The sequence below is a fragment of the Saccostrea echinata genome, unplaced genomic scaffold, assembly GCF_033153115.1.
Source record: "Saccostrea echinata isolate AGI-Se365-2 ecotype Australia unplaced genomic scaffold, CSIRO_AGI_Sech_v1 ptg000016l, whole genome shotgun sequence".
NCBI classification, from domain to species: Eukaryota; Metazoa; Mollusca; class Bivalvia; order Ostreida; family Ostreidae; genus Saccostrea; species Saccostrea echinata.
In genome coordinates, this window is record NW_026889765.1 from 7264422 (window position 1) to 7291707 (window position 27286).

The 27286-nt window shown below is 32.3% G+C and overlaps 1 protein-coding gene across 1 annotated transcript; it reads left to right on the plus strand.

The window, feature by feature from the left end:
• Window positions 1–449: 449 nt before the first annotated feature.
• On the plus strand, window positions 450–26637 carry LOC133188384 (uncharacterized). Its single transcript, XM_061323779.1, has 5 exons — window positions 450–1609; window positions 13014–13502; window positions 16434–16609; window positions 21793–22047; window positions 25434–26637. The coding sequence occupies exons 1-5, from the start codon at window positions 1138–1140 to the stop codon at window positions 25671–25673; spliced, it is 1632 nt and encodes a 543-aa protein (XP_061179763.1). The 5' UTR covers window positions 450–1137; the 3' UTR covers window positions 25674–26637.
• The last annotated feature ends 649 nt before the right edge of the window (window positions 26638–27286 follow it).

Genomic DNA, 27286 nt, shown 5'->3' on the forward strand with positions numbered 1-27286 from the left:
ATACATAAACTTTTTTGCAACTTATATGACAAAAAATTTCTTAACAATTCCTTCTATGTTACCAAGTAAACCAATTCTTATCGATATCTTATAATCTTTTTCATCTTTCAAATGATATATACATGTATATATAATAATGTTAGTAGCTCATTTATTAACACATTCTCTAAACAATATAAAATTGATGTAATATAATTTCCGTAACTGTTTAAACTTATTACAGATGTATAACATCAAGTGATCTTAAGGTTGGTTACATGTAGATGAAGCCGCCATGAATGATTTAAGTACCGTAAGTGAATTTAGCTTCAGAGGAGATAAAATATGGATCTTCGCGCAGTTAAAGGTAATATGCTTGTTCATACAACACGACAGTGTGTTTTATATATATCCGTGCTTACTGTGATAGTAACGCGCCGTTGAATTCCTTTTATCCGATTCTCTTTAATCTGAACGCACACTGATATATATAAACACAGATCGTACATAAATCACACTCCTTGTATTTAAAGGACTTTATTTCTTCATGAAAAAAATCAAAGAGCAAAGTCTGTCATCGACCCATTCAGAGGGCATCCGAAGATCAGAGAGAGCAAAATCTTAGCCAATCAGGAGTGATCTCTGAGATATAATTCGCTTTCATTGGTTACAGAGATTGTCCGAAAAGGTCGAAGAAGGTCGCATTCGTTAAGATTAGAACTCTGAGCAATCTGAGTGGAGCAATGTGAATTTGATTTAAAACACCCTGGTAGTATATTTACAGTGATTAAAGGCCCCAGTTTTACGTATACTTTATCAATGAGCAACGCTTCGTAAACGATGTACCTCAAAAGGTGTTATTACTACAGGGGACTTTTCATGAGACTTTGAAACTGTAGTTCTGAAATTTCTCCATCGAAATTTGAATGTGTTCGTCATACCGTCACTTCAGGAAAAAGGATTTCGGTTTTTCACAATGTGTATTGAAACTCGAATTTCACCATTAGGACATTGTTAAAATATCTTATTTCCTTGGCGAAGATATGAAAGAACTCGAACTTGCTATTTGCTTGAACCTTGTAAACTTTGTATAATAAAGTGCAATGTGAAAAAGGAAAGGATCTGTCTTTTAAAGTTTACTTTGTAAACATTGATAAAATGCCTTCGATTAGAAAGACGATTTTATTTTCATCGTCAATCGCGTTTTTGAAAATTCTTTATGTTGCTGGATTAGTACCGTACATCACAGATAATAGTTCCGAACGTCTTAACTTAGATGATGGGAAATGGGTGGGAACGGAAACGTCCCGAGAGACCCTATGGGCCGAAGCCGCTTTCGCACATTTGAAAAAATTAAACTGTAGTGATATATTTTTTACTTCTTCAAGGGAATGTCAGCGTCTATTGCTCGTGCCTAAGAGTTCCTATATAGTGCATGTAGCCCCATTTTCGCCTAGAGGAGAGTATGATGTTTTATTGCCCGATGAGAAATTGACACGAAGAAATACGCACGAGGGGGTGCTAGTATTCGATCCGTATCCCCTCGCAAACTTTGGTCATTTAGTGATAGTATTTGTGGTAGACATCCGAAGTAGATTCAAGTGTGCACATAAAAAAGGGATCTATATTGGTAAGTATATGAAACTCTTAAGTGTATCAGTTGTCAACTACATTCAACTTTGAGGTGGTAGAAAATTGCATCTTCTGTTTATAATTTTGACTGTCATTTAAGTTTTCCTTATTAAACTTTCTTTTTCGAACAATAATGTCATAATTATATTTCCATTCACTTTTTTCCTCTTGTTCTGCTTTTTGTACATGGAACATTAATAACTTGTTAAGTGGTTAAATGTATTATTGAAATTTTCGTTTGAAATGTGTGGGAAATTCAATTTACAGAAATTAAGAAATTAAAAATCAAAGTGTATTTTTCATGTCCAAGTTGATTAAAGGGAAAGGGCAAACCTTCTCATAACTTTTCAATGACTAAATATATATATTTGTGTTGTTTTCGTCAACGGGCTATTAATTCAATTTTAAATCGTTTGGCGCCACTTAATAAAAGAACACCAATAAGTCCCTCAAGGAAAACAATTTAAACTGATTCATTAAAGCGAAGAAAATAAAAGAAATCAAGTAAGATTTCTTGATATCAAAGATTTTTCAACTTTTCTGTTGATCTTTTTACCCTTTCAACATCAATAAATCAATCTCCTAAATTTGACATTTTATCATTTAATATCGCATTTGATATCTTGACTATGTCCGTAGGTTAAAGAACTGCATAAATCATAAGGTTTCATCTTTGAAAAATGTAGAAATATTAAAGCGTTTAATGAAACAAATATAAAGTTCAACGAAAAATGATAAAATGATGTGCTGCTCATTATTATTATAATAATTATGTTTGATTTTAGTTCACTTTCGCTTCTTTTGATCTCAGAAATGTTCATACTTTAAATAGAATGTTTATTAGTTGAATAGGTACGAGAATTCGATCACGCAATATTTTTTTTCATATATATTTTTTGACAATCTCAGATGAATTTCAAATAGCTATATTTAAGACTTAAAACTAAAACAAATCTCAAATTTAAGTAGAAACTGACTCACAGTAATATGGAATGTTTTGAGAAATGGGGAAATAGCCATCTCTCTCTCTCTCTCTCTCTCTCTCTCTCTCTCTCTCTCTCTCTAAAACGGCTTTCTTTTAAAATAACGATCGTAAGACGGCGGACGATAATTACTTCGCTGTAGGTATTGTACAAAGAACAAATCACAAGTGGTCAAGATTTATCTGATAAATAACTGTGTTATCCATGAAAGGGAGATAAGGAAACAATCTTTCTGGGAGGGGTGTATTTTGTACATCTATCTCAGCATCAAGAGTAAATAAGACCGCTATACTGACCTGCTAAGCCGATTTAGAGGGGAGCGAGGCATGAATTATAGATATTTTTAGTAAAGAAGTAGCAGCAATTTCAAAACATTCTATGTGTACTGCACTTTCTTAAATCGTGCAATTTCAAAACATTCTATGTGTACTGCACTTTCTTAAATCGTGCATTTTTCTAGCTTTATACATATTTTAGATAAATCTTATTCCAAACAAAACATGGATTGAAGCATAATAATTTATGGGGGGGGGGGGGGGTTACTTTCGCTTGGATTTTAAAATTATTATTATTGTTATATTTACTTTTTTTGAATTTTAAAATTTATTTATTATTTCAAAATTCTTTTCAGTATTATATGATTTTTTGAAGAAAAAAAATCTTTTATATTTATTAACATGTACATGAATTCTTCATGCAAATGTGGAATTTATGGTTTAAAATGGAAAGTGCAATATGTGCAATCCTTCCGTGCACAATTACATTGTAAAAAAGCTTTAGCCTCTTTAATTGTGATGATAATGATTATATTGCACTTGGTTTGTACCACGACCCACTACAGCATAAAAGAGAAGTACGTTAGACTATTTCGATAAAACTGAGCCTCTTTTCTTCCATCCAAAATTTACGCCTTGGCCTTACGACACTGATTCAATGAAAGTTATCATTGTAAAGTTAAGCACATTTCCTAAGGTCAATGCAAGATTTGCATAGCTGCTCGGCGTGTTTATTATTCATAATCACCTTGTTCGAAGAGTCAATTCATAAAGAATTCCCTTTTTTCTTTAAGTTTAATCGATGTGAACAAGGGCCAACCACGTGTTGAAGTAATGAACTTTCATTCTGATTAGGAAAAACTTCGCGGTATGGCTTGCGTGAAGACAAACAACTGCATTCCTATCGTGGTGTAGATGGATGGAGAATTTGATTATGTATGACATGTATTGTAGACTTCTGAAGACTGTGTTAAATGATTCAATATGCAACAGCAATGATACAAACGAGTTGCAGCATATCAAAAACGAAAACTATGCTTGTGCATTTTTTTATCTAGCAGTATATGCGTAAATATATATTTGATATATACATGTATAATATATATATTTCTGCTCTGTGCAAGAAAAAAATAGTCCATGTCAAAATCTTGTTTGTTGAATGTAGTAAAAAAAAAAAAAGGACAGTATTATTCAGGAGAGTGTGACATTCTTTTTTTTTTAATCTGTTAGAGAAAATCTTACCACGGCTTTGAAAATTAAAAAAATATATCCCTTGGCTTTCGATGAACAAGTACAGGAGTTCTTCACTGTCTGTCTGCCTGTATATATCTGAATCTTTCCTTAAATGTACAGTGTCTTATGAAAAAAATATATATTTCAGTGAAATTTGATTAATAAAGGGCCTTAGTCCAATAAACAATATACAATCGAGCCTATTCCGGACGCTTGTTTTCCCAAGGAAATTTTCGGATTATGAAGCTTCCGGTTTATTGAAACATATTTGGTATGTAGAGATATAAATTGTTCCGGAAGTTGAAGAGTCGGATTATTGGCGTCCCGGTGAATGAAACTCTACTGTATTAATTATTGAAAAAAGGAATTGGGACTGCCCTGTATATCCCTCTTCTGATATAAGGGCTTTCTTAAACGGACATGCATATTGGCTTTGTCATGCTTCATCATTGTACAGGGACAAGGGCCTCGCCCAAATGTCAAGTTTAAAAAAGCAGATAATAAATGATACAGGTGATTATCACAAAAGATATTTAAATCTTTTAAACTATTCCACCTAAAAATCTACACCCACAACTGTATATAATGACAATTAAGCAAATAAAACATTTCGTAACAAGGGGTCAAGATGCTTTAAGCTTAGATCAAATGCCTTCGGTATCTGATTCATTGATCTTTGCCTTTGTGAAGTCTTGTTATAATTATGAATTTGTTTTTAAATACATCAAGGCATACCAAAACACAGTTCAATTAATATGTTTCAGTTATTGGATTTATATTGCCTCTGACAGATTTTTTTTCCCCGATGAAAAGTTCATAGCGGTATGGATAATCCTATCTTTGGCCGTCAAAGAATTATCAAAGAGTAAAGAATTAACTTCACGGCTTAGCTTTACAACGAAGATCAACTGGTAAATTGGATAAACCTACTCATCAAAGGCCATTGGATCAACTTTGTTAATTACCTGATTATTTAAATAAGAATAATTTAGTTCCGTAATGAAACTTTGCTAAACCTCAATTTGTCCTCGATCAAATACATCAAAGGGTCCCGCTGATTCAAACAGCGCGATAGAGGATTATCGGAAGCCCTTTTTTGCCGCCGCTAAGTTGTTCAGTTAAAAACCTTTACTTTTAAACACAGTTTTGAACTTTTGAATTAACAAGGTAAAAACGACAGATGAAAGAGATTAAATGTCTTTTTATATACAGCAATTGGTTTTAAAGCATATCGATTAATGATCGTTGGACTTACATTACGTTAAAATTGCCTAATGTGATAGATTGTGTCATACTGGTCTAATCTTGGATTACTTATCGAGTAAGAAAAGAAGAATTCCGTTTATTAAGGTCTTCCGTTTCCAACGGAAGACCTTCTACTGATTGTGATGATTAAGATTATTCTTTTTTTTTTTTTTCCTAGACGCCAACTTTGACGCTTCATATCTTCCTCATTTTTAAACAGATTTTGTTCAAATTTTCAGAGCTTTTAGACTTTACAAAACACTGTCAGAATACCGTAATACAATTCAGAAATTACCTTCTGTTCACGAGTTATTCCCCTTTGATTGAATTTCGCATGCCTCCCATTTCCAGACAAAGGCTCAGAAATGGTTATAATTGGAGCACAAAACCCTTTGAAATTGAAAAGAGGAAGCATTGAAGTTGTGCACATCGGTTTTTGTTTTTTGATTTTTGCATTAAAAATGGCGCTAGAGAGGGGTCAAAAGTTAGAACGCGGAAAACAGCAAAAAATTTGACATATTTTCCTTTATATCTTGAAAACTAGAAATATTTTGTTAAGACATGTAGAACAAAAGTTGTGCATAATTGCAAGGGCTTTCATATTATACTATTTAAAAGGGGCTGGCCCCTATGATTAGGGATCTTGGGCCCTTAAAAGTTTTTGCTTTATAACTCAAAAACGGTAAACATTTCGATCTGGATCTTGGGAACAAAATTGTTCTTTTACACCTTTTTGATCTAATGAAAATGTTGTTTTGTTCGAGTATACCATGGGTATTGCGTAATACGTATTAGAAAGCAGGCCAGGTAAACAGGTAACGTTTTTCATTCGGCAAGGAAATCAGACCTCTTCATGTGTATAACTTAAACAGACTTGCTATCAATAATATACCCTGCGGTATTTAATGTTAATTTTCTTTTTAATAAGGTTTAAAACGTGGTTTATGGTTCACTATTAAATTATTTATTACAACTAGTCTTTCTTTTCTTCTTTTTTAAATTAGATTAATAGTGTTCAAAAACGGAGAATATTAAATCTATCTTTCTACGTTTATTATTACAACAAACTTTGTAAGCGATTTTAAACTGTATGCATTGAATAATTCACGATCATTAGCTGTATGCATATTAGGTCTCCATGTTCAGCTCGATGTTTAGTTATGTAACCCAACGCGCGAATCCCACGCTGTTGATCGAGGTCACCAGTGTACTAGCCACCTGTGGCCATAAACAAAGCTAGTATTTGTGATCGCGTATAATGTCCATTTTGTACAAAGATCTATTAATTAATGGAAAGTTATGTTTTTAATTATATCGAATCAGTAAGATTACTTTACCGATCTTTTATAATCTTAATTCCAAACACTGGTGCATAAAAATCATTTTGAATTTTAATCGCTGTTTTTGTCTGTTCACGCAACAATACATTTAAAAAAAGTATTGCTCTATCCCGTGTTGTTGTATTTTAATTCATCTGCAATTGTAATTGAATGGGGGCTTCGGTAAATAATTGTAATTACTACGCATTCTACGCACATATTATTTTTACCACCACTCTTGTGAATGTCCATTTATTATTTATAGAATTAAATAAACATTAACATAAATAAAAATTCCTTCAAATATACATGTACTATAATTCAAGTCTTTGTAATATAGCAAACAGTTTCATCCGTCTCTGCCGCTTTGTGTCTTTAAGTGTTGTAGTCCAGTCCTCGTTTACATACATGTGGCCACAGAGAGCCGCGGGCACCTCGATGTTGAAATACATTGTTGCTCTACACCGCACAAACAACTAGCGTGTACATGCAGTGTAGTAATTGGCAAAGATTGTTTGAAAAATATAAACTCGCATGTGTTCGCTACGAAGCATTCATTTTAAAATTTTATTTACATGTAGATACCTTATAAGAACAAAATAAAGTAAATGTATAACGCCTAGAACAATGTTTAAAAATTAAAATACAAATATCGTGTGCTCGGAAGGGAAGATGGCTTGAAAGGGTGTGTCTGTGAATGCTTAGATCTAGCAAAACACTTCGCAAAGTTAAGCATACTTGTGTCCAAATCCTTTAAAAGTGGGGGCAATCCCTAATCCTCGCACCCTTCCTTTTTGAATCTAAAAATATATACCATACTGAGAGTTGTATATAGCGGGAATGTTATTTTATTAGTCCTTAAAGGCAAAACTTAAGAAATGACTTATAAATTTTTTTTTAGATAAGATTGTTTCGCGATACAGCTGTGATAAATCTTAGGAACTTCTAAAGTTATAACTTAGGCATATCTTAAGATAACTTAGGAAACGTTTTTGAAACAGGCATGTCAAGCATTCAGTCAGATCTATTACGACGTCCATATTACCATATAAGAGAATGAAATTTTGTTTTGTATATAAAGTGGTTATTACAAATATGCGTGTTACAAAAATGTATGTTGAAATCTTCAAAAGCTATCGAATTATTTGCATACGTGTACTCGTACATATGAACATTGATCAACACTGATCAAGTGTATACCGGGACCCGGGATAGTCTTATTATAGCTCTTGCTTTGTCAAATCATTACTTTCATACCCCTTGCATTTAAGAAAAACAATGTTATAAAAAAAATAATAATCTGACATATAACAAGTATACATGTAGCGTGTGCAATTTATTTGGCTAGGGGCATGTACACACGTGGTTCGAAACTGTAGGGGGCTACAAATGCGGCCATAACTAGTATATTTTTGAGGTGTTATAAAAAACAAATAATACTCACAAAAGCTTATAAAATTGCCGTTCTATCGATACCTTATATGCCATGTTTCATCCACCAACAACGCCACGACATCGATGAGAAATACGTTTCTAGACGGGCATTTTCTTCGAAAAGGATAGGAAGTTAATGAATTAAAATAATTAATTCTTTTAGTTAACGCATTATGTTTACCTCTTTATTTGTTGTATGCAATAAGTATAGACCTTACTAATAATGACTGTTTGGTTGTCACACCTGTGCATGTGTCGTGCGAGGTACAGCGGTAAGGTAAATTACCGAGAGTCGCGATGTGCGGGGTGATTCGGAATACCCTAAATGACGGTGGTCCATTGAATTTCTACTAGTAAATCAACCTGCCAAATCTAACATGGGCCCACATAATACGACTAAATTCGTTTCATGAATGAACTGGTTCTTAACAAATACATGTACAGTATACAATATCTTTTCTTTAGATCTGTTTGTTTATTATTTTCAACCACAATCTGCAGTACATGTATAGTTACACGAAATCCATGCACAACGGCGCTACACCTGTCAATCAAAATCTCTCGATATTGTGAACTCAGTCTGGTGTTACGGCAGCATTTCCGAAGTGATTCAAAATTCTATCGGCTAATTCTAATTTTTCGCGTTGAATAATAATATTTTGGAACAAAGTTGGAATTAAGGCTGGAGCTGCATGCTGTGAATTTATCACACCTGCAATCTTCCCTTCTTACATGTATATGAAGCATCTGTTGAGTAATGAATCAGAGAGCATAATATGCGGAACAAGTTTGATTGAGATTTTTACTTTTCCTTTAAGATAAAATGATTAATAACATAATTTATGCATCTAATAGATACATATAAATGTACATGTATAGCTTTTTAAAAACAAGAATCTGTAATTGAAAATGTGAATTAAAGTGAAGAGTTTAGGTAATAGTTCTTAACCAAAATTTAATGAAAGTTCATTCCTTCCTAGTCTCTATATAACTTTTAATTACGGCCGTGCCCTCTCCCCTTCAAAAGATGTCTAATACATGCTTTTAAATTCTGTTTATGTATCAAGAAATTTCCACAGGTACTTGTGGACAGGATCCCCCCCCCCCCCCCACGATCACTGGGAAGAACTCAAAGAAAGAAGACTCTTGAGGAAAAGATATTTTGATTCGACTTATAGACTGAAATAAACCGATATTCTCTTTTTGCCACTCTTTCCTGGTGCCCTGGGACTCTGAATGTAGGATCAGTATTTTTCTCACAGGTCCGTTGTACGGATTGTACGGGGGGGGGGGGGGGGGGGGGGGCAGACCTTCTGAAAATAGTCTTTTGTTGTAGTTTTAATATGTAAATTTTGATTTAGTTGCTGCTTGCACCCTCCCCACTCTTTGTTTCTCTACGATCATACATAGGCGAATCCCAGCAAAAATGTAATGACCCCCCCCCCCTCCAACACACACTTTTTTTTAAATGTGTATTGCGATAGGACTTAAAATTGGAAAACATTTTCTGTATATCTCTACATCGAAAAATATAAAACAAATATTTTTTTTTATATTTCCTTTTTAAAACAACATAGGTAATTATGCATAGCTAATTAAATACTGAATTAAATATTTAACTTTGCAGACAATATGCTCTGGGTTATAGAACATGATGTGAAAGCGTATCGTAATGCACCTTGTAATCCGTTGGATTTTCAGATTTAAGGCCAATGCGAAAACCCAAAGACGCCGACATTTTATTATGCTACTGTAATCGAAGATCCGGGGGGCATACAGTTTTTGTCCTGTCCACCTGTCTATTTGTCTGTTAGACTGTGTTAGCCTCTTTGTGCGCAAAAACTTTAACTATGCCCATAAAATTTGATTGGTTGGAACTACTGCTTTCATATTTCTTATGTGTATTCCTAGTAACAAGGACTTCCTTCAGGTACCAACATATTTGACCTCTTGACCTTGAACTTGGAGTTTGATCCTCTTTCGCAAAATTTTACCAAACTATAACCTTGGCCAAAACTTTTGAACAGTTGGTGCTATGGCTTTTATACTTCACATCTGTATCCCTTGTGATAAGTCTCCTCCTTGGGTATAAATATGTTTGACCATTTGACCTTGACCTTGGAGTTTGACCAACTTTTAAACAACTTTAGCCTTGACAATAACTTTTGAATGACTAGTACTAGGGCTTTTATATTACATAGGTAATTTTCTTGTGACAAGGCCTGTCATTGTATACCTTTAATTTTGACCATTTTACCTTGACCTTTGATTATGTCCTACTTTTGAAAAACTTTAACCTTGGTTTTAACTTTTGAACAGTTGGTGCTAAGGCTTTTTTAATACCACATGTGTATTCCTTGTAACAATTAAGACCTTCCCTCAAGTACAAACAATTATGTTCCCTTGACCTTGGAGTTTGACCTTTTAAAGAAATTAACCCTTGGCCATAACTTTTAAACTGTTGCTGCTGTGGCTTTCATACAAGTATATATTTCACAGTATATTCTTTGTTCAAGACCTTTATTTGGGTAATAACATTTTTTTTTTATCTTTTGATCTTGACCATGGAGTTTGACTTGCATTTGAGAAACTTTTAACTTTTGCCATAAGATGCCATATGGGGGCATCAGTGTTTCAAAAATCACATGTTGTTCAGTATCCAAATTGGGCATAAAACATTTACAATGATCCTTTAAAGCAGTGAGTTGAACCTAATAAATTACGACTATAGAAATTATGATAATTTATTTCGATGTATGGTCTAAAAAAAACGTTTATTATACCTCTGTGAAAACTAGCTTACAAGTGAAAAATCACTAGTAAAATAGAATTTGATTGGCCGAGAAAGTCACGTGTCCATCATGTTTGCCCTGCAACAAAACGTCGTGTTTCACGATTGTGACGTCACAATTAAACGAGTGAGGAGTTAGATTGTTTATAGCGACGCTGCTAACTTCGTTCGCGCGGTAACAACAACTTAAAATTCACCCCAAAAAATCACCTTAATTAATGGAATTGCATACAGATATTAGATTAAACGTTCTTTATTAAAATGTTTGCACTTTTCAAAATTCGTTTATGGAAATACAGCTAACATACGTCATGAGACGTCACAGTCTAGACGTTCCAAATGTCTCGTGCTGTTTGAAGAGGCGGATCTTAAAATTAAGTGAACAATGCACTCGCCCAACGGTCGCACCGTCAGCATATTATCGTTGATTGATTGTGTCGATTTAAATGTGTAAAAATGTAATGGTGTTTGAATGTTACTGGTGTGATCACACAAACTTGTCACGTAGGATTTTTTTTTTAATGAAACGAGGCTATTGGTGTACCTGTAACTTACATCTCTTTCATATCGTTCTCATCAAATGCATGTTTGCTTTATTCATTGGATCTCCTTTGTAATTCCTGCATTTTGGTTAATTCGGTATTATAAACAATTTATTGCATAATAGTGAGGGAGACATAAAGATTTCTTCGCAAATGAAAAATCATATTTCTCTCGGGCGTTGCCTTCGGGGAGTATGATTTTTCATGGGCGAAGAAATCTTCAAGTTGCCCTCGGGGAATATGATTTTTTATGGGCGAAGAAATCTTCATGTCTCCCTCACTATCATGCAATAAATGCAAACTGTGAACTTGTCAACTGCGAAACACACAAAAGGGTATCGCTGATATCATACAGAGTGTATCATTGCCTTGATCAGGCCCATAGGAAGCAAATTCAGGGGTTTTTTTTTGGGGGGGGGGGGCACAGCCATACATTTTCAGTTGACAGTTGAGGGGGCACTACTACCATAAATTTCCTGACAAGCAAAAAAAGGTCACCAACTACCAAAAATTCTTTGACAAGCAAAAAAAAAAAAAAGAAGGTTATCAGACGTTTCTATTGAGGTGGCACAAGCTATAGTACCTATGTCTACTATAGTAATCTATATATCGGCAAAATTATTGGGGGGCACGCCCCCCCCCTCCCTCGGTTCCTACGGCTATGTTGATTAAATTTAGGGTCACTAAGGAAAGAATGTTTTGACTGGATGAATGGTCTGAAAGAACATGTGTTAACTTGTCGAGTCGGTAACACATAGATGGGGTTTGCTTATAACCAGAATGTGTCATGGTTTGATGCAAGGTCATTTGAACGAGTTCAAGGTCATCAACGGAGAAACAACATTCCTTAACTGTCTTTCTACTGGTGAGACATTGCAAGTTGATACCCCTTACAAGATTGCTTATAACCTTAGAATGTGGCATGACCTTGACTCAAGGTCACTTCTTCCTGTTCGCAGCTCCAACGGAAGACCTACTCGTTGCTTTGCAACGAGCTCTGCTCTAGTCTTCTTTATATCTTTCTTATCAGACGGAGGGATTGTAAAATTTTTCAATACTGTAATAGTGTAAAATTCCACGTTGCAGTGGCGCCGTGTAGATGTATGAAATGCTATATTTTACTGTGACCCAACAGAATACTGTTTCCTCATGAAATTAGGAAATTACCTTTCCCCAGTTAAGAAACTGACAATACCTTCATCTCTTTTAGCAAAATGAATATAAGCAAAACTATGTTTTAATTTTCTGAAATCCCCAAGGGTTACTGACGTACCGAAAACTAAACCCATCCTCATAAACTCGCGACGGTGTACCATACCGACGCCAAGGTAATAGGTGATTGGACACTTCTCACTTTTGAAATCTGACAATAATCCGAGCATAAATGACTTTTATTCCCCATAATGTATGCGATAAAAATAGTATATGCAATATTTATAAAAGAGCTCGTTTTGTAGATTCGTATTACATTGTTCATACATACTTTGAAACCCTAACCTTGACTCCTCATGAAAACATTTATTGCTATATAAGATATATTGTTGGACGATAATCTGATTATTGTGTGATTTATTGCGCAGATTCAACAGGGGATTGCTTGACATTTGCATTGAAAAAGAAATGTAAGAACGCCATCAAAAGAAATAGTAAGCGGAAGCACTGGGCGCGGCGCTGTGAGATCAACTTCCTTCCGGTTGTTCACATTCGGAAGGCCTCTAAAGCAAAGAAAGAAAACAGCAAATACAACTATCTAAAGTGCTGGAAAGGTATTAAGGGGTTTGGACACTGCCCTCTACTAAGACCAGAAAATGAGACAAAAGATTTAATTTGTAATCCAATACGTGACAACACAAAAAGATGTTCCACAACACATGAAACTGTGCATACAAGTTGCAGAGTGTTTGAAATATGTGATCAGGCAGTCATGTTGTCAGGGGGCTGGAATCGTGAAACTAGCAGTGTTCGATTCAAAAGTAATTTAGCGGAGTTCTACGTCATGCTACGAAACTATGGCTTCAAAAAGCGAAATATCAAGATCTTTTACGCCAATGGAGCATCAAATTTTAACAGTAAGTTGCACAATTTAAGCAATCACAATACTACGACCTTTGTTGACTATGAAAAAAATTGTATGACGACCTGAATTATTACACAAAAAAGTTATTAAACAGAGTGAAATAAAGAACTAAAGTTTATGGATATAAATGCTTTGTATATATAAATGTCATTGCTAAAGTAGCGTTCACAGGCTCAAGTAGGTTAATGGCGTTGGGTATTAGTAATCTATTTATAAACATGTACTATACAAAATCTTTTAAAATAATTAATGTATAAAGTAAAAAAGTTGATATATCAATCAATATACGGTGATCTATATGTGTTAACTGAGAAAACATTACGATTGGCCAGAAAAGAGAACCACGAGTCTTTTGATTGGATCTTTACCTTTGAAAATATTTTGGGGAAGGTGGTGATTGGTACATGTATATGTAAGTAATTATTCTCTACCGAGTTGCTAATAGGCACTGATGAAGGTTGCTTTTACTCGATACAGGTACATGTAGATCTACTTCCTACGAATCATGCTTCTGTATTATTATTTAATTAAGTCAATTAATTGCGTGTAGCGCTTTTATTGCCCGAATACACCACACTCAAGGTCGATTGAGAGTGTTACATCCTTTGATCTAGATCTTGTTGGTCAAGCACCAGGGGGAGGGCATGTCAATACATTAACAGAAGACAAACTCTGTCGGTAAAACGTAAGGTGCATTCTGTAAACGAACTATCAAATAGGCACATTTGTTTAGTTTGCAAAGTAAATATGAGGTGCAGTGCCCGACTGTTTATTGTATTTTCATTCATATCGCTAAATCTTGTGTTTGCAGTCTCAAGGTCAAATTAGTAAATCAGTTCTGTTCTGTTAAGAAAGAAAGACTGAGACCATTGTGGATGTTACTTTCAACTATTTCATTAGAAAAGTCTCAGCTGGAATTATTTTGTAAACGTTAAATGATTTTAGATTAGTTTGATATTTATATTACATATTGTTGAATAATCATATATTTCAGATCAACTGAAGATCGAGCCCCATTTTTTTAAATCCAAAGTGGCCCCCTTAAAAACTTTGCGAACGTGAGTTTGACCGATGAAGGCCTCTCACAGCTTTTAGATAGTTACATCTTCAGTGTGTACATGTATAATGACCCCAATCCAAGCACAAATTCTAAATTCACTCCTTATTTATAGGTCCCTGATGGATTTAGTTCAAGGTCTTCATCACAAAGGTTATAAGAAATTATCATTTGTTTTTTACGCTGGCTAAGAACAGGAAGTAATTTATCTTTAAGGTATATTCTCAAAGGTCACTGCCTTACTTAGTATATTGTATAAAAGATCTCAGACTAAAACAATCTATTATATATGAATGAAAGAGAAGAAATAAAAGAAAGAAAGGGTTATGTCATCATTAGTTGCATATAGACAAGCAAAACAAAACAAGCAAAAAACAAACAAACAAACAACAAAAATAAACAATCACCTTCAAATAGAAATTCGTTTCGTTGACAAATATTTTAATCAATGATTATTTGAAATGGCCATTATGACGTTACGGTTGCTTATAATTTAAGGTCTCACATACATGTAATTTGTTCTAGATTATTTGTGTTTTCATTGTATCTGTATTATATCAAGAGAGACACCACAAAGAATCGCACAGAAAATCATTGTATTACCGTAAAATGTACTTTGTTCAAATTAAATTTAGATAACCGAAGTGCAGCGATATAATTTCCACAACGACGTATAGTATTTCGTTATCTTTTAAAGCGTCAAAATCAGAATTCATGTACATTTCTAATTAACCTGGGCGTTTTTAGTGCAAAAGGTGTCCGCGAATTTAGGTGAACCTAGGATAAAGAAGCAAAGGAAATTCGAGCTGATGTTGTGGAGATATCCCGGTTATACAACAGCGATAATAAGTACATCGACTTTTATTAATCTCCCACCAAACCCTAAATATCTTTTTCACTCGTAACATGTTCCATGTGATGAATCTAGTCGAAAATTGACGAAACGTAAAAGTTTGGTAAAATGCACGTGTCAGTTACGTTTTTCTCTCATAGAAATTATACTTGTAGCAATAAACAACAGAGTTTGAGTAAATGCTTATTTCTTTACATACAATTACAAAATAATTAAATTTATTTACAATTTTTTGCAAGTCTATTAAAGTCATGCAGTGCAGAAAATATATTCATTTTTATACAATTATATATAAACTACAAATGCTATAATATTACATGTAATAAGTACATGGATAAACTGTCCAACAAGCACATTATATTCATTGAATTATCAAACCAAAACCCATTATATGACTACAAGTAAAGATTTTCATTTTTTTAACTTTTTCTCTAAAAATTTTGACATGGCCATATGGTTCATACGTAATAGACAAAGTAAGCACTGTACATGTTTTCAAATTACTCGAGCCCAGAAAGTACATTTGGTGTAACATTTTCTAGACAGTGTTGCCCGCGAGACGAAACCAAGTTTGCGTAAAAATGGATCGATTCCATACCAAAGAAGAAGTCAACTCTTGTCAGAAAACGACTTTCTCTGTTTATACAAAAGTGACCAAACATTAAAAAATATATAGAAAGTTATAGTTGTGAAGGTGGATGTATTTATAAATCAAGTGATCATCATGATCCATGCATGATCCTTTGTCTAACTTATTTTGCGCTAGCATTAAATCAAAGGTCAGAAATGAAATTTTTGCCAATAAATGGTTAATATAATATATTCATTTATGTTCCTGCTTTAAACATATACACTTATATGTCAGTTAGAGCAAAGGTTTGCTTTCTTTTTGTATTTCCCCCATTAAACAATTTTTATATGAACTTTCTTGACTGTACTATCCTTTATGCTGAAAAAATTGTCATAAAATTTTTTACATCTCCAAATGATCACCCATTTCATGCTTTCCTTAGTTCCCGGTGAGCATGCGCACCAGGTACATCCGGCTGCCATGAAGTATGCCTTCCGGTACCACCTTCAGAAGCTCTGTCGAGTCCCACACTGTGTAAATTCTTTGGTCGTGTATCTAAATAGTCCAGCAAAGAACGATGGCACAAGTCTACTCTGGGACGTCGATAATAATGGACTTGTAAGTAATCAGTTTTCACCTATATATCAATTTATTTTTATAAATGCCTTTTCATTTTTTAATTCATTTATTTTTGGGGGATGGGGGTGATGGTGTTGGACCAGGCGACACAGTCATTCGCATATTCTTTTATATAGTTCTATATGGAGAGAAAAAAAAACAAAAGGGTATAAGATAGACATTCAATTTATTTCATAATTCATTTCACACATGTCTTAAAGAACCGGCAAAATTGAAACTCTGTTTTCATAAACTTTTCTATAAGATCCAGAATGAAATTCCTCCTTTAATAACTTAAAGAAAATAAACTAGTCTTGACTCTTGATTTGCTTCTGGTAAGTGACATCATTTGTCTCTGAGAAACTTGTGCAATGAGATTAATTTTATTCTTTCTTTTAAAAAAAAAGGGTTATATAGTTTCCTAATAATCATTAGACTTTTACACTGTATACATGTATTGATGCGAAAGATTTTCTTTCAACAGTTTTTACGACCTTTATCAAATGTGTAACTCAAATCATAAATGTTTATTAATTTTATTATTCTTTTATTTAGAGGTTTATTTATAAATTTTGTTTTTATCCCTTTTATAACGAACTCTTATATTCTAATAATTGGACAGGTAGTTTTACTCAAATGAAAAGATTCTAAAGACTTCGTATTTCAGACACTGCATACATGTATGTATATATTATACCTCACTATTACATCAATAAGAAATGTAAAGCCTTTAAACAGATCGAAAAGTCGTCAATGTCTTCAAAATTAAAGATCTTTCAGATTTAAATTGAAAAGGTTATCTTCATTTGAAATATGTATTATGCAACAATTATCGACTAGTAGTCCCCCGAGGACTGTAATATACTTTGAAGTTTCTCTCGAAAAAATTCAATATTGCCGAAAGTAGCATATAATTCTTACATTATGTCATTCTCAAAAAAATGTTTGATGTTTTATCAATATTTGGAGAGGAAAAATATCTAGCAAGGAAAAAAATATTCCTGACCAACTGAATGCATACGTTGGGTATTAAGGAAATTGGATGTCATATCTGGCGTTCATAAATACATGAATGTACAGTGCACATAATCATGAAACAGCACATTACAACTGCATGGAATCAATAGTGTGAATATATTTTTTTTTTACTTTGAATTAAAACAATCATTTCAAGATTATACACGATACTCGGATAATCGACTGAACTCTTAAATTATCTGGAATTCAAACAGTTAAATTAGAAAATGGAACCGTTTGTAAAATGTATCAATAGATTTTCTTTTAATTTTTTTACAGTTTAAATGATCGATTGTAATATTTTCTATAGCATTAATGATACGTTATATACAACACACGCATAATTTGATGCAAGAAAAATGCATAACAATATCTCACGCAAGGCTATTCATTATTTGAGATTTCCTGCAAAGATACTAATGAAAATCAAAAAGCCGTGATAACAGTTGATAAATTCCTGATACAATTCATCGACAAAACTATACCAAAACTCTCAATTAAATGGCGAAACTTTGGAAGTCTTTTCTCACGAAAGCCAAAAAATTATTTTCTACTACAATTTACAGAATACAGATTTCACGGTATAATACATGTTCATCACGGAGGTGGTCTTTTTAACCCCCTAATGATAGGTCTTAACGGATTATTAGAGTGATATTAGCTGAAGCGGAGATTTATGGTCTGCAAAACCTCAAAAAATAGTTGATATAGTGTTTTTTTTCTTCTCCTTAATATTTAAATGACGTGCCCGTGGTTTTATCGGCGGTATACATCTAAAGCTTGAGACTATTTATAAATGAAGAGTTTTGTTTCATGATCAATATTATCAACATACCTGGATCCTGTTGAAGCATTTGAAATATCAGGTGTTGATACCATTTAGAAACCATCTTCACTTTATTTGTTGAAATGAATAACACAGGATTACCCTTAGATGTCTAAATTTTAAATATATGCGTTAATTTTAATGCAATTTATTTCTATAAGTATATTGGGATGAGATTCCGCAAATTTAAATCATTAAAATTTCTTCAGAGGGATCTTTTCCCCTCTATCTACCCAATTTAAAATTACGGATTGAATCGGGAATATTTCATTTTAAATTTTAAAAAATCATATAAAGACCGTCCAGTGATTTTTTTTTTTATCGAAATTTATTTGTAGCTTTTACTGTCATAAATTAGAAATAAACTGGAAGTACATTTCAGAAGTCATCACTATAAAAAAAAAATATCACGTTTCCTGCAATTGCTTAATTTCTGCAGTTTTGATCTAAGCGTTGGAATATCGTTTGCAAGATTATTATAACTATTAGAAAAAATATGAATATTCAAACATGAAAAGTAAATTATTACAACGAAGTATTCATAAATAATTAAAAAAGATACTAAGAGATAAAAATATAAACGTATGTATCAGCACTGTGTTCTACTAATATAAAATCCGTACTTTACCAGTCAATCATCTTTGCGCTATCTTCTTATATTGACCTTAAATGCCACCCTTTTGGCGCCAAGAATTTTATTAAATTATTAAACCTATCATAACAAGGTTCATGATTCAATATCTATATCTCTTTGAAGTTTTAAAGTTTAATTGTATTCAAGATTTTTGTTTATATTCAAAATGGACAGCAAAGGTTTAGCATTGTTTAATGAAGTCAATATAGGGGTCTGGGATAAATGCTTCCAACGAATTTCAACAATGAATGAAGTAATGAAAATAGTCATGATATTGGATTTTTTTCTGATTAGAATTTGGAATAAAAATTGACACCTAAGAGCAGTCACCTTTACTTTGTATACCTATGTATAAATTAACATAATTCTCTGACACAAAAATTAATGAAATTCTCCATGGAATAATGCAGTTTTTAACAATTGTTTGACTTACCTCTCAGGTGAAATGAATCTAAATTTTAGCATAGATTTTCATTTTTAAAAAATAATCAATACAGGATCAGAAATGTACGGAAGCCCATTCAGGACCAATCAGAAATATTTTTGAATTCGATATAGCAATTGTTAAATTTTTTAAAACGACTTTAATTCATTATATCGTTTTTTAGATTAGTTATACCAAATTTAATCTGATTTAACAAATAACAAGAAATGAATTTAAAAATTTGTTATAACGAATTTGAACAATTACCTAAATTTGTTTTAATGAATTAAAAACAATTACACGAATTCGATAATTCGTTATATCCAGTTTATAAATATTTTTTCAATAGGCCCTACTTGTCAGAATTTGATTAAACGAGAAAATTGTTTTGACAAATTTAAGAATTCATTTAATCAAATTTAATTCGCTTTAAAAAAATTTTGAAATTCTATTTCACGAATTCAACAAATCTATTAAACAATTTTTTTTTTAATTTTTTTTTTTTTTTTTATTGTTATAACGAATTCAAAATTTTTTATAGCAATTTAAATTCGTTTCTATAAATTTGATAATTCATTATTTTGAATAAAAAAATATTTTTGCAAAGGTCCTAAATAAGCTTCCGTAAAAATGACCCGAACCTGCATGTTGAAAAACAACCCTTAAATTCTTACCATACAGCCATAATAGTAATATCTAGACGGGTTTTTTTAACTGATTGATTCCAATCAACCTATACCACACTTATTACAAAATCCCGCTTTTTTATCGAGAAGCTCGAAAATGCTCCATTGCAGGAACCATCCGACCGGAAGTTTAAAAAAAAAAATACGGAACCAAAGGTGTCAGTCAGGCTTCCGCAAAAGAAAAGAGTTACATACTAATTTCTTTGAAAATATTATTAATTTGAAGATAAAATTGCATCAATCTTAACTACACTTCTTATAGTAGCGAAGAAATCTTGCAATGGACGTAAAAATTACAATCAATCAATCAATCTTATGATTTTAATAGACATATTGCTTTGGTGCTTTCACTGAATATTTGTAAGTTAACAATACTAGAAAGCAATGTTTAGACATCGATTAATGGAGTAAACTTGAGGACGTTCGATCCTGAGCTTTTGAGCAGATTTTGGTCTGGAGCTTTATTTCTAAAATTCTGCATTATTTTTAAGTTCTAACATTAAATCTGGATTCTACAATGGAAATTATACTATATCCAATGAAAAAAAAAAACGCGATTAAATTCCATTCAAATAGGATTAAGCCAGGAACTATATTTTGTGGCGGAAGATTTTTTAGAAGAAAATGATCATTTTTTCCCTTTTGAAATATATACAGTACTGTTAAGTTTAGATTCCTATTTTTCCATGCTGGTTGCACACAGAGCTATCTTGTGCATTGAAATGTTTAATACTGGTTCTAAAATATTAATAAAATCAGTTTTTGTGAATTCTTTCATCATATTGTGACAAATATAGAAAATATATTCTGAAACTCCAGGAAAAAATTGAGCCAATTTTATCACAAAATTAACAGTTTTTTAGTAATATCTAAAAAATAACATCATAGACCTCCACTTTTGATTTTCTTTTCTGAATATATAAGATAACTCTGATCAATCTACTTAAATTCAGCAAAAGTTTAAGACTTTAAGATATTTTTCTTGCTTGTTAAATTTTTAATGCCCGAAAAATGACATTTTGTGAGTGCAGAAAGGTCAAATAATTGATAATGCGAAGCAATTTGAAAATTTTTTAAGAAAGAATAATAGCATACTTTGTCCCATGATTTATTTGGATAAAAAATATTGGAGGGAAAACGTCGAAGATGTTATTTTTGATTAAGACACAAATTCAGTGCAAAAAGGTCATTTTAAATGTACTGTAGCGCAAAAAGAAGCATATTGAACCCCATTTTTTGTTTTGATTTTTAATTAAGCTATGTGTGTACAAGCTAAAAATATACTTGACAAAAAAAGTTTAAGACTTTAAATATCAGGATCCAACGTCGTTAAGTGTTTGATTACTATCGAATCGAAGGTGTCTGGTTAATTAGGATCATGTTCAATTCTGCCGGTCCATGTCTTAAGACTTTGATAATTTAATTTCGTTTACAGTATTTACTTTACTATTTAAATCAAATTAATTTTTGAAATCGTTTTTCGTGCATTTGGTACTCATTTTTTGATTTACAATCGATAATATATGGGGGGGGGGGGTTAATTTTTTTTTAAAACTGTAATATAATGGGTTTTTTTTTAAATGTTTTAATCTGCAGGCTGACAAATCGGAAGAATATACCATCAGGGAGCTGAGGGAAGACCTTGCATTATGTGCTGCTAATTATGTCCATCTGATCGTCGACCAGAGTTTTTCCGGAGACATTGCTGACGCATTCAAGAACTCCAAACGTCATCGCAACGTCATCGTTTTCGCCAGTGGCGCAAATAATGAATATGCATATGATGATGAGTATTCGCGTCAGTGGACTAGATCCAATCACACGCATCAATGCACATGGAACATACACGAGGTAAAGAATGCTTGTTAATAAATATATATAGGGAGCGGGAGTCCTGAATATGCTATATGCTTCCGCTAGAAGTACATGTATGTAAACGTTTTTAATTCATCTTTTTGAGGTGACCCTCTAAACCTTTTTCATAACTTTTTTTGATTATTCTAATTATAATCTTTAAAAAGGTAAAAACAAAAGGAAAAACTTTTAGAGAAAGGAAAGAAATGGCCTAAAATGGAAACAAAAACGTAAAGGAAGAACCAGAAATCAATACTCATACTGATCACCAAAATTTTTCTTACCAGTGTAGGTGTGGATGAGAATAATTATATGCCAGATTCTTGATTAAATTAAAATCATTACTTATTATACAAAAGTCGTGTTTTATGAATGAATACATAGTCCCCAAATTTCTATTAAAAAAAAAAAAAAAAAAAAAAAAAAAAAAAAAAAATCTGGTTATCAAACATATCTTTTTATCGGTCACTATTTGTAATTGAAGCTTTTACGCATTTACATTTGAAGCTTTAAAATAATCTCTTTATACTTTAGTGTTTATTATGAATTTAGACACCATCAACTATTCTAGCAATCAATAATTATTTCAATTGATCAAACCTTTCCTGTACTTCATTTTGCAAAATACTTATGAAATCAACAAAGCATAATCTATATTAAGAAAAAAATATATACGTAAAAAATTGAAGTAATTATAAAACATTCTTATCACGAACAAAAAGCATGGGACGTCTGTTGAAAGCTGAATAGCACAAAAAAATATAAACTGACGTAAAAATGACGAAAATAGCTTTATACAAACCATCAACATTGCGTGCAGACTTCTGCAGAATGAAAATTAAGGGTAACAGGTATAAGACACAGGCACTGATAGGCACAAACCGCAAAAGTACCAGCTGAGTCTATTCAATAAAGAGATTTCTGTAGAAGCAAGACAGAGAGCGAGGTTAAATTTCCATATATAAAAATATATTATTTTCTTCTCTGGTATTGAGGTTAAGTACAAAGAAGGTACATATCCTAATTTTATTCAATAGAAAATAAATAATTATACCCATTCACGCCAACCGTAAGTAAAATTAGAATAAGCTGAAATAGAATTCGATCAAATTTTTTTGTCAGGTTATACAAAATTTAATCAAATTAAACGACAAAAATTTAAGGAGCGCGCAATAATGCTATTGAAAGGACTCGAAATATTTTATTTCAAATAAAAAGTTAATCAAACCCGATGAAAAGCTCAGACGTTTTACTAGTTAGCACGCACCGCGTGATTGATGGGTAAACATATTTCATATCGTTGAAGAACCTACCGACCCTCTTTGGAACGTGATTTTCTGGTATTTCATTGATAACGATCATTTTCGTGGCTACAATAATAATCTATACAGATATTTTGACGTGGTGGAATTCCATTCATACTACAAATCTGTTTCACTCAAGCCTGCCCGGTTGGACTGCAACCATCATTTTCTCGAGAGCCTTTTGTTTCGTTCGATCCATGCATTTAAAAGGTGACAAATTAAAAAAAAAGTTCAATCATATGTAAGGAATATTTAGGATTTTTAAATTCTTGAATATTACTTTCAAAATAAATCATGTAAAATGATTTGTTTTTATCAGTAAAAGTCTATACTTTAATGCGTTTTCTTATATCACTTTTTATGTACTTTGCTGAAAAAAAAACAACCATTCAGTATTATTAGCGCTGTCGTCATTTTGATAACTAAGGTTAATGAATATCAAGTTTATTGACCATTTGATATATCAAAAAATGCACAGGTTTGTAAAATCCAAAAAATGCGTTACCAGATTGATTTGTTTTTCTGATTAGATGGGAAACATCCGGATGCTGTAGTTCTAAACAAAAAACCAAAGAGCTCTCAAATCTACATCTGCTCATTGTTTCATCTGATAACGAAAGATTGAAAAGAACACATGGAAAGAACACAAAGGTTATAGGGCACCGCAAGTGATCACAATTCGTAGGAGGTCTTGTAAAATTGTTGATCCAGAAAGATTAAATGTGTTCGATTTGTATACTTGTTGTTTAAATATTGATGAGAGAAAGACAGTTTAAATTGCAATATACGAAATTCAATCATTTAGTTTATTACTTGTACTTATTCTCTTGTCCGGAAAGCGAAATTTTGGCAAAGAGTGAAATTCAGAATGAAAATGATTTTGTTAAACGAGTATGTGGATAACGTCTGTTGTTTTCACAGAAGGCATACATTTGAGTATATCTATATCACTGCTATTTCGTTTTATTAAACGTGAAAAAGTATAGTACACTAAGTGATTCAAAAATAGTGAGAACGGATAGAAAATGATTCCTGATACTGTAAATATTTTAGAGGTCCAGACAGAGGTTTAAGCGAAATCATTTTAAGTTGAATCATTGCGAATCTTGTACAAACATGATGCTTGATGTAGATCATGGTATAAAACCTTATTTCTTGTTTGCCTTATTGCATAAGACTTGCATCTTATTGTATAAAAACAATGGTACGAACGATGCAAATGCTTCGTACATATTCTTCAAATTACTAATGTCTCCTATGATATCACGCGTGGCCCATGGTTTTCCCAATTTTCTTGCCCCTTGGAATTGAAATGTACTAATGATATTACTAACGTTTTCTTTTTTATTTTACTAACGTCTACTTTTGTCATCTTATATATTGATTACATTACGTCATTCTGACATGCAAAATGTTTGTGTTTGTTTACGTCTTTAGGTAAAAACTAAACCTAAATCAAAATCAATCGATATTGATGTCTTCAGTCTTTAAACATGCACTTGAAACAAGAGAATGTAGAGCACAAAAGATAAAATATCTAAAATATTCCTTCCAGGGGAGGTATTTCATGTACAAGTTAAGCGGTCCCCTGTTGTGACTAAACATTATTGCTACCCCCACCTACTTACTTCGGGTCAAAACAAACATTAGTTTTGAATTTAACTGTGCGCGTTTAATGCATAGATAATTAACATCTAGACTTTTCAATAACTTTTTGTTTAAAATAGTTCGTTTTCAGACATAAGTAATGACATTTTCTAGCTCTCATTATACGATAAATAGATTTAAGGTGGTGGATCTTGATCTATTAAAAGTACATCGTGCAGATGAAGGCGTTTAATTGTTTATTTGTAACTGCATTTTTATGATAGATCAATGCAGTAGGTATTATTTTGTTTTCATATTAATAAACTTAATTAATCAAACCCGCAAAATCTGTTTATTAATCATGATTGTAAAAGTAAATATAGTCAGTCTACTTGAATATATGATGGAGTCCGACAAAACGTAGTCAAAAACAAGCGATCATATTGCTAAAATTTCATATTCATTTAACATAATGAACTCTTTTCTTTGCAGCATAGCAAAAATGCTATCAAACATTCCACACCGGAAGTAAAGGAAGGGGAAAGAGGCGAAGTTCGTACCACAATATTTGGGTCCCCCTGCAATGTATACCCTCCTTTCACTGCCAAGGAACTCAAACAAGACTACCTTGGATGTCAGGCTTTGCCCACTGCATTGTGGATAAAGAAACTGCTTTCGTCATCAGAGGAAACGGAATTTGGACGAGATTATGCAAATGAACCATGGGCGTGATGTTTCAAATCTTATCAATCTTTTTCTTACATGAAACCGTTTCATTGTAAAAGATAAAGAAAAAAAACTTGGATTCAAAACAATAATTGTTTGCCGCTAATCTTTCATCCTGCCGAATCATGAGGGCCTCTTTTTGATGAGAAATCTATACACTGTATCCTGTGACACAACATGAAGAAGATTCATGTTGACCAGTTATTGTATATAAGATGTTTTTATATGGTGAACACAACATTGTGATGAATTCTTGATACATTTGGCTTCTGTAATCGTGTGAGACATTTTAATTTCCTTTCGTCGTTAAAGGAAATGAGTGCTTGCAGAAGCCATGTCAAACATGTGGTAATGTTGAACCTATCAGGAAAAAATCGGCTGATTGACAAACATGATTCCTGCACCTTTGTTTCAGCAGTTGCTTTTTGTACGTTATCAAATGTGATGTGATTTTGAATTTATTAAAAAAAAAATACATTTTTGTGGTTGTAACCCTCTGAAAGAGAATGAAGATTTTAATTCTCTTTTGAGGGATTTTTTGACACTCCTGACATTGTGGAGAGGGAATTTATGACGTATATTTATCATTCTAAGAGAATTGAATGTCATTATGATATATTTTATTTTACATTAAAATAAGTTGAATTAGTGTAATAGAAAAAAAAAATAAATTTACTAAAACAAAAAAAAAAAAAAAAAAAAAACATACGTGTAAATGTTTCAAGTTGTTTAAAATCCATCAATGATATATTAGAATTATTTCAGATTTATTTCAGAGACGTGCTCGTAAGTCGTACTATAACTTGAATGTTCACCTTAAGATTTGTTCCGACAGTATTTTTGACTTAAAATATTTATCTTATTCAATATTTGGAATAATGCATTGGTTTACCAAAGATTATATTTATTATATCATATATCACTGAAGAAATGTTTATAATTTATTAAAATATTGGAAATTAACTTTTAATGTGTTTTATATTTCATGAGTATCTTTAAACGTGTGCGTAATCTATAAAAACGCATGGCATTGTACTTTTAATGACAATCTAGTCAATAATGTTATGCGTTAATAACAGGAAGATGAATCAAATATTTCCCCTACCAATGTGTAAGAAATATCTAGCTCCTCTTTAAGGGACTCTTGTTACTTGGCCATCAAACCATACCCTCGTATACTGCTTGGAATTCATTGCAAATGAATTACGTACTCATTCAAAACATTTGTTTGCAATTATAGTAACAAAAATTATTTCTAAAAGTTTCTTAAGAACTTCGAACACAGGTACTCTTGGAGCGAGCCTGCAGGTGTAGGGAAAATATACATCTCGACCACAGCGATTTTTTTTTTATCAAAACCTACTCTTCAAGGATATATTTACAATATTTGATATGAAAAATTCAACAACAACAAAACAAAGAAAGAAATAAGTGTATTATTACAAACTTGTATGTTTGCAGTATTATTAAGTTGAAACTCGAACCCCTATCAAGGTATTCTACAATATTCTCCCTTTTATCGTTACATTAATTGTGAAATGCTACAAGATTTGAAAATGTCAAAGCAGAAACTACATAAGTTATTTAAATTGAGGGCAATTTCAGAAGTCTAAAAAATG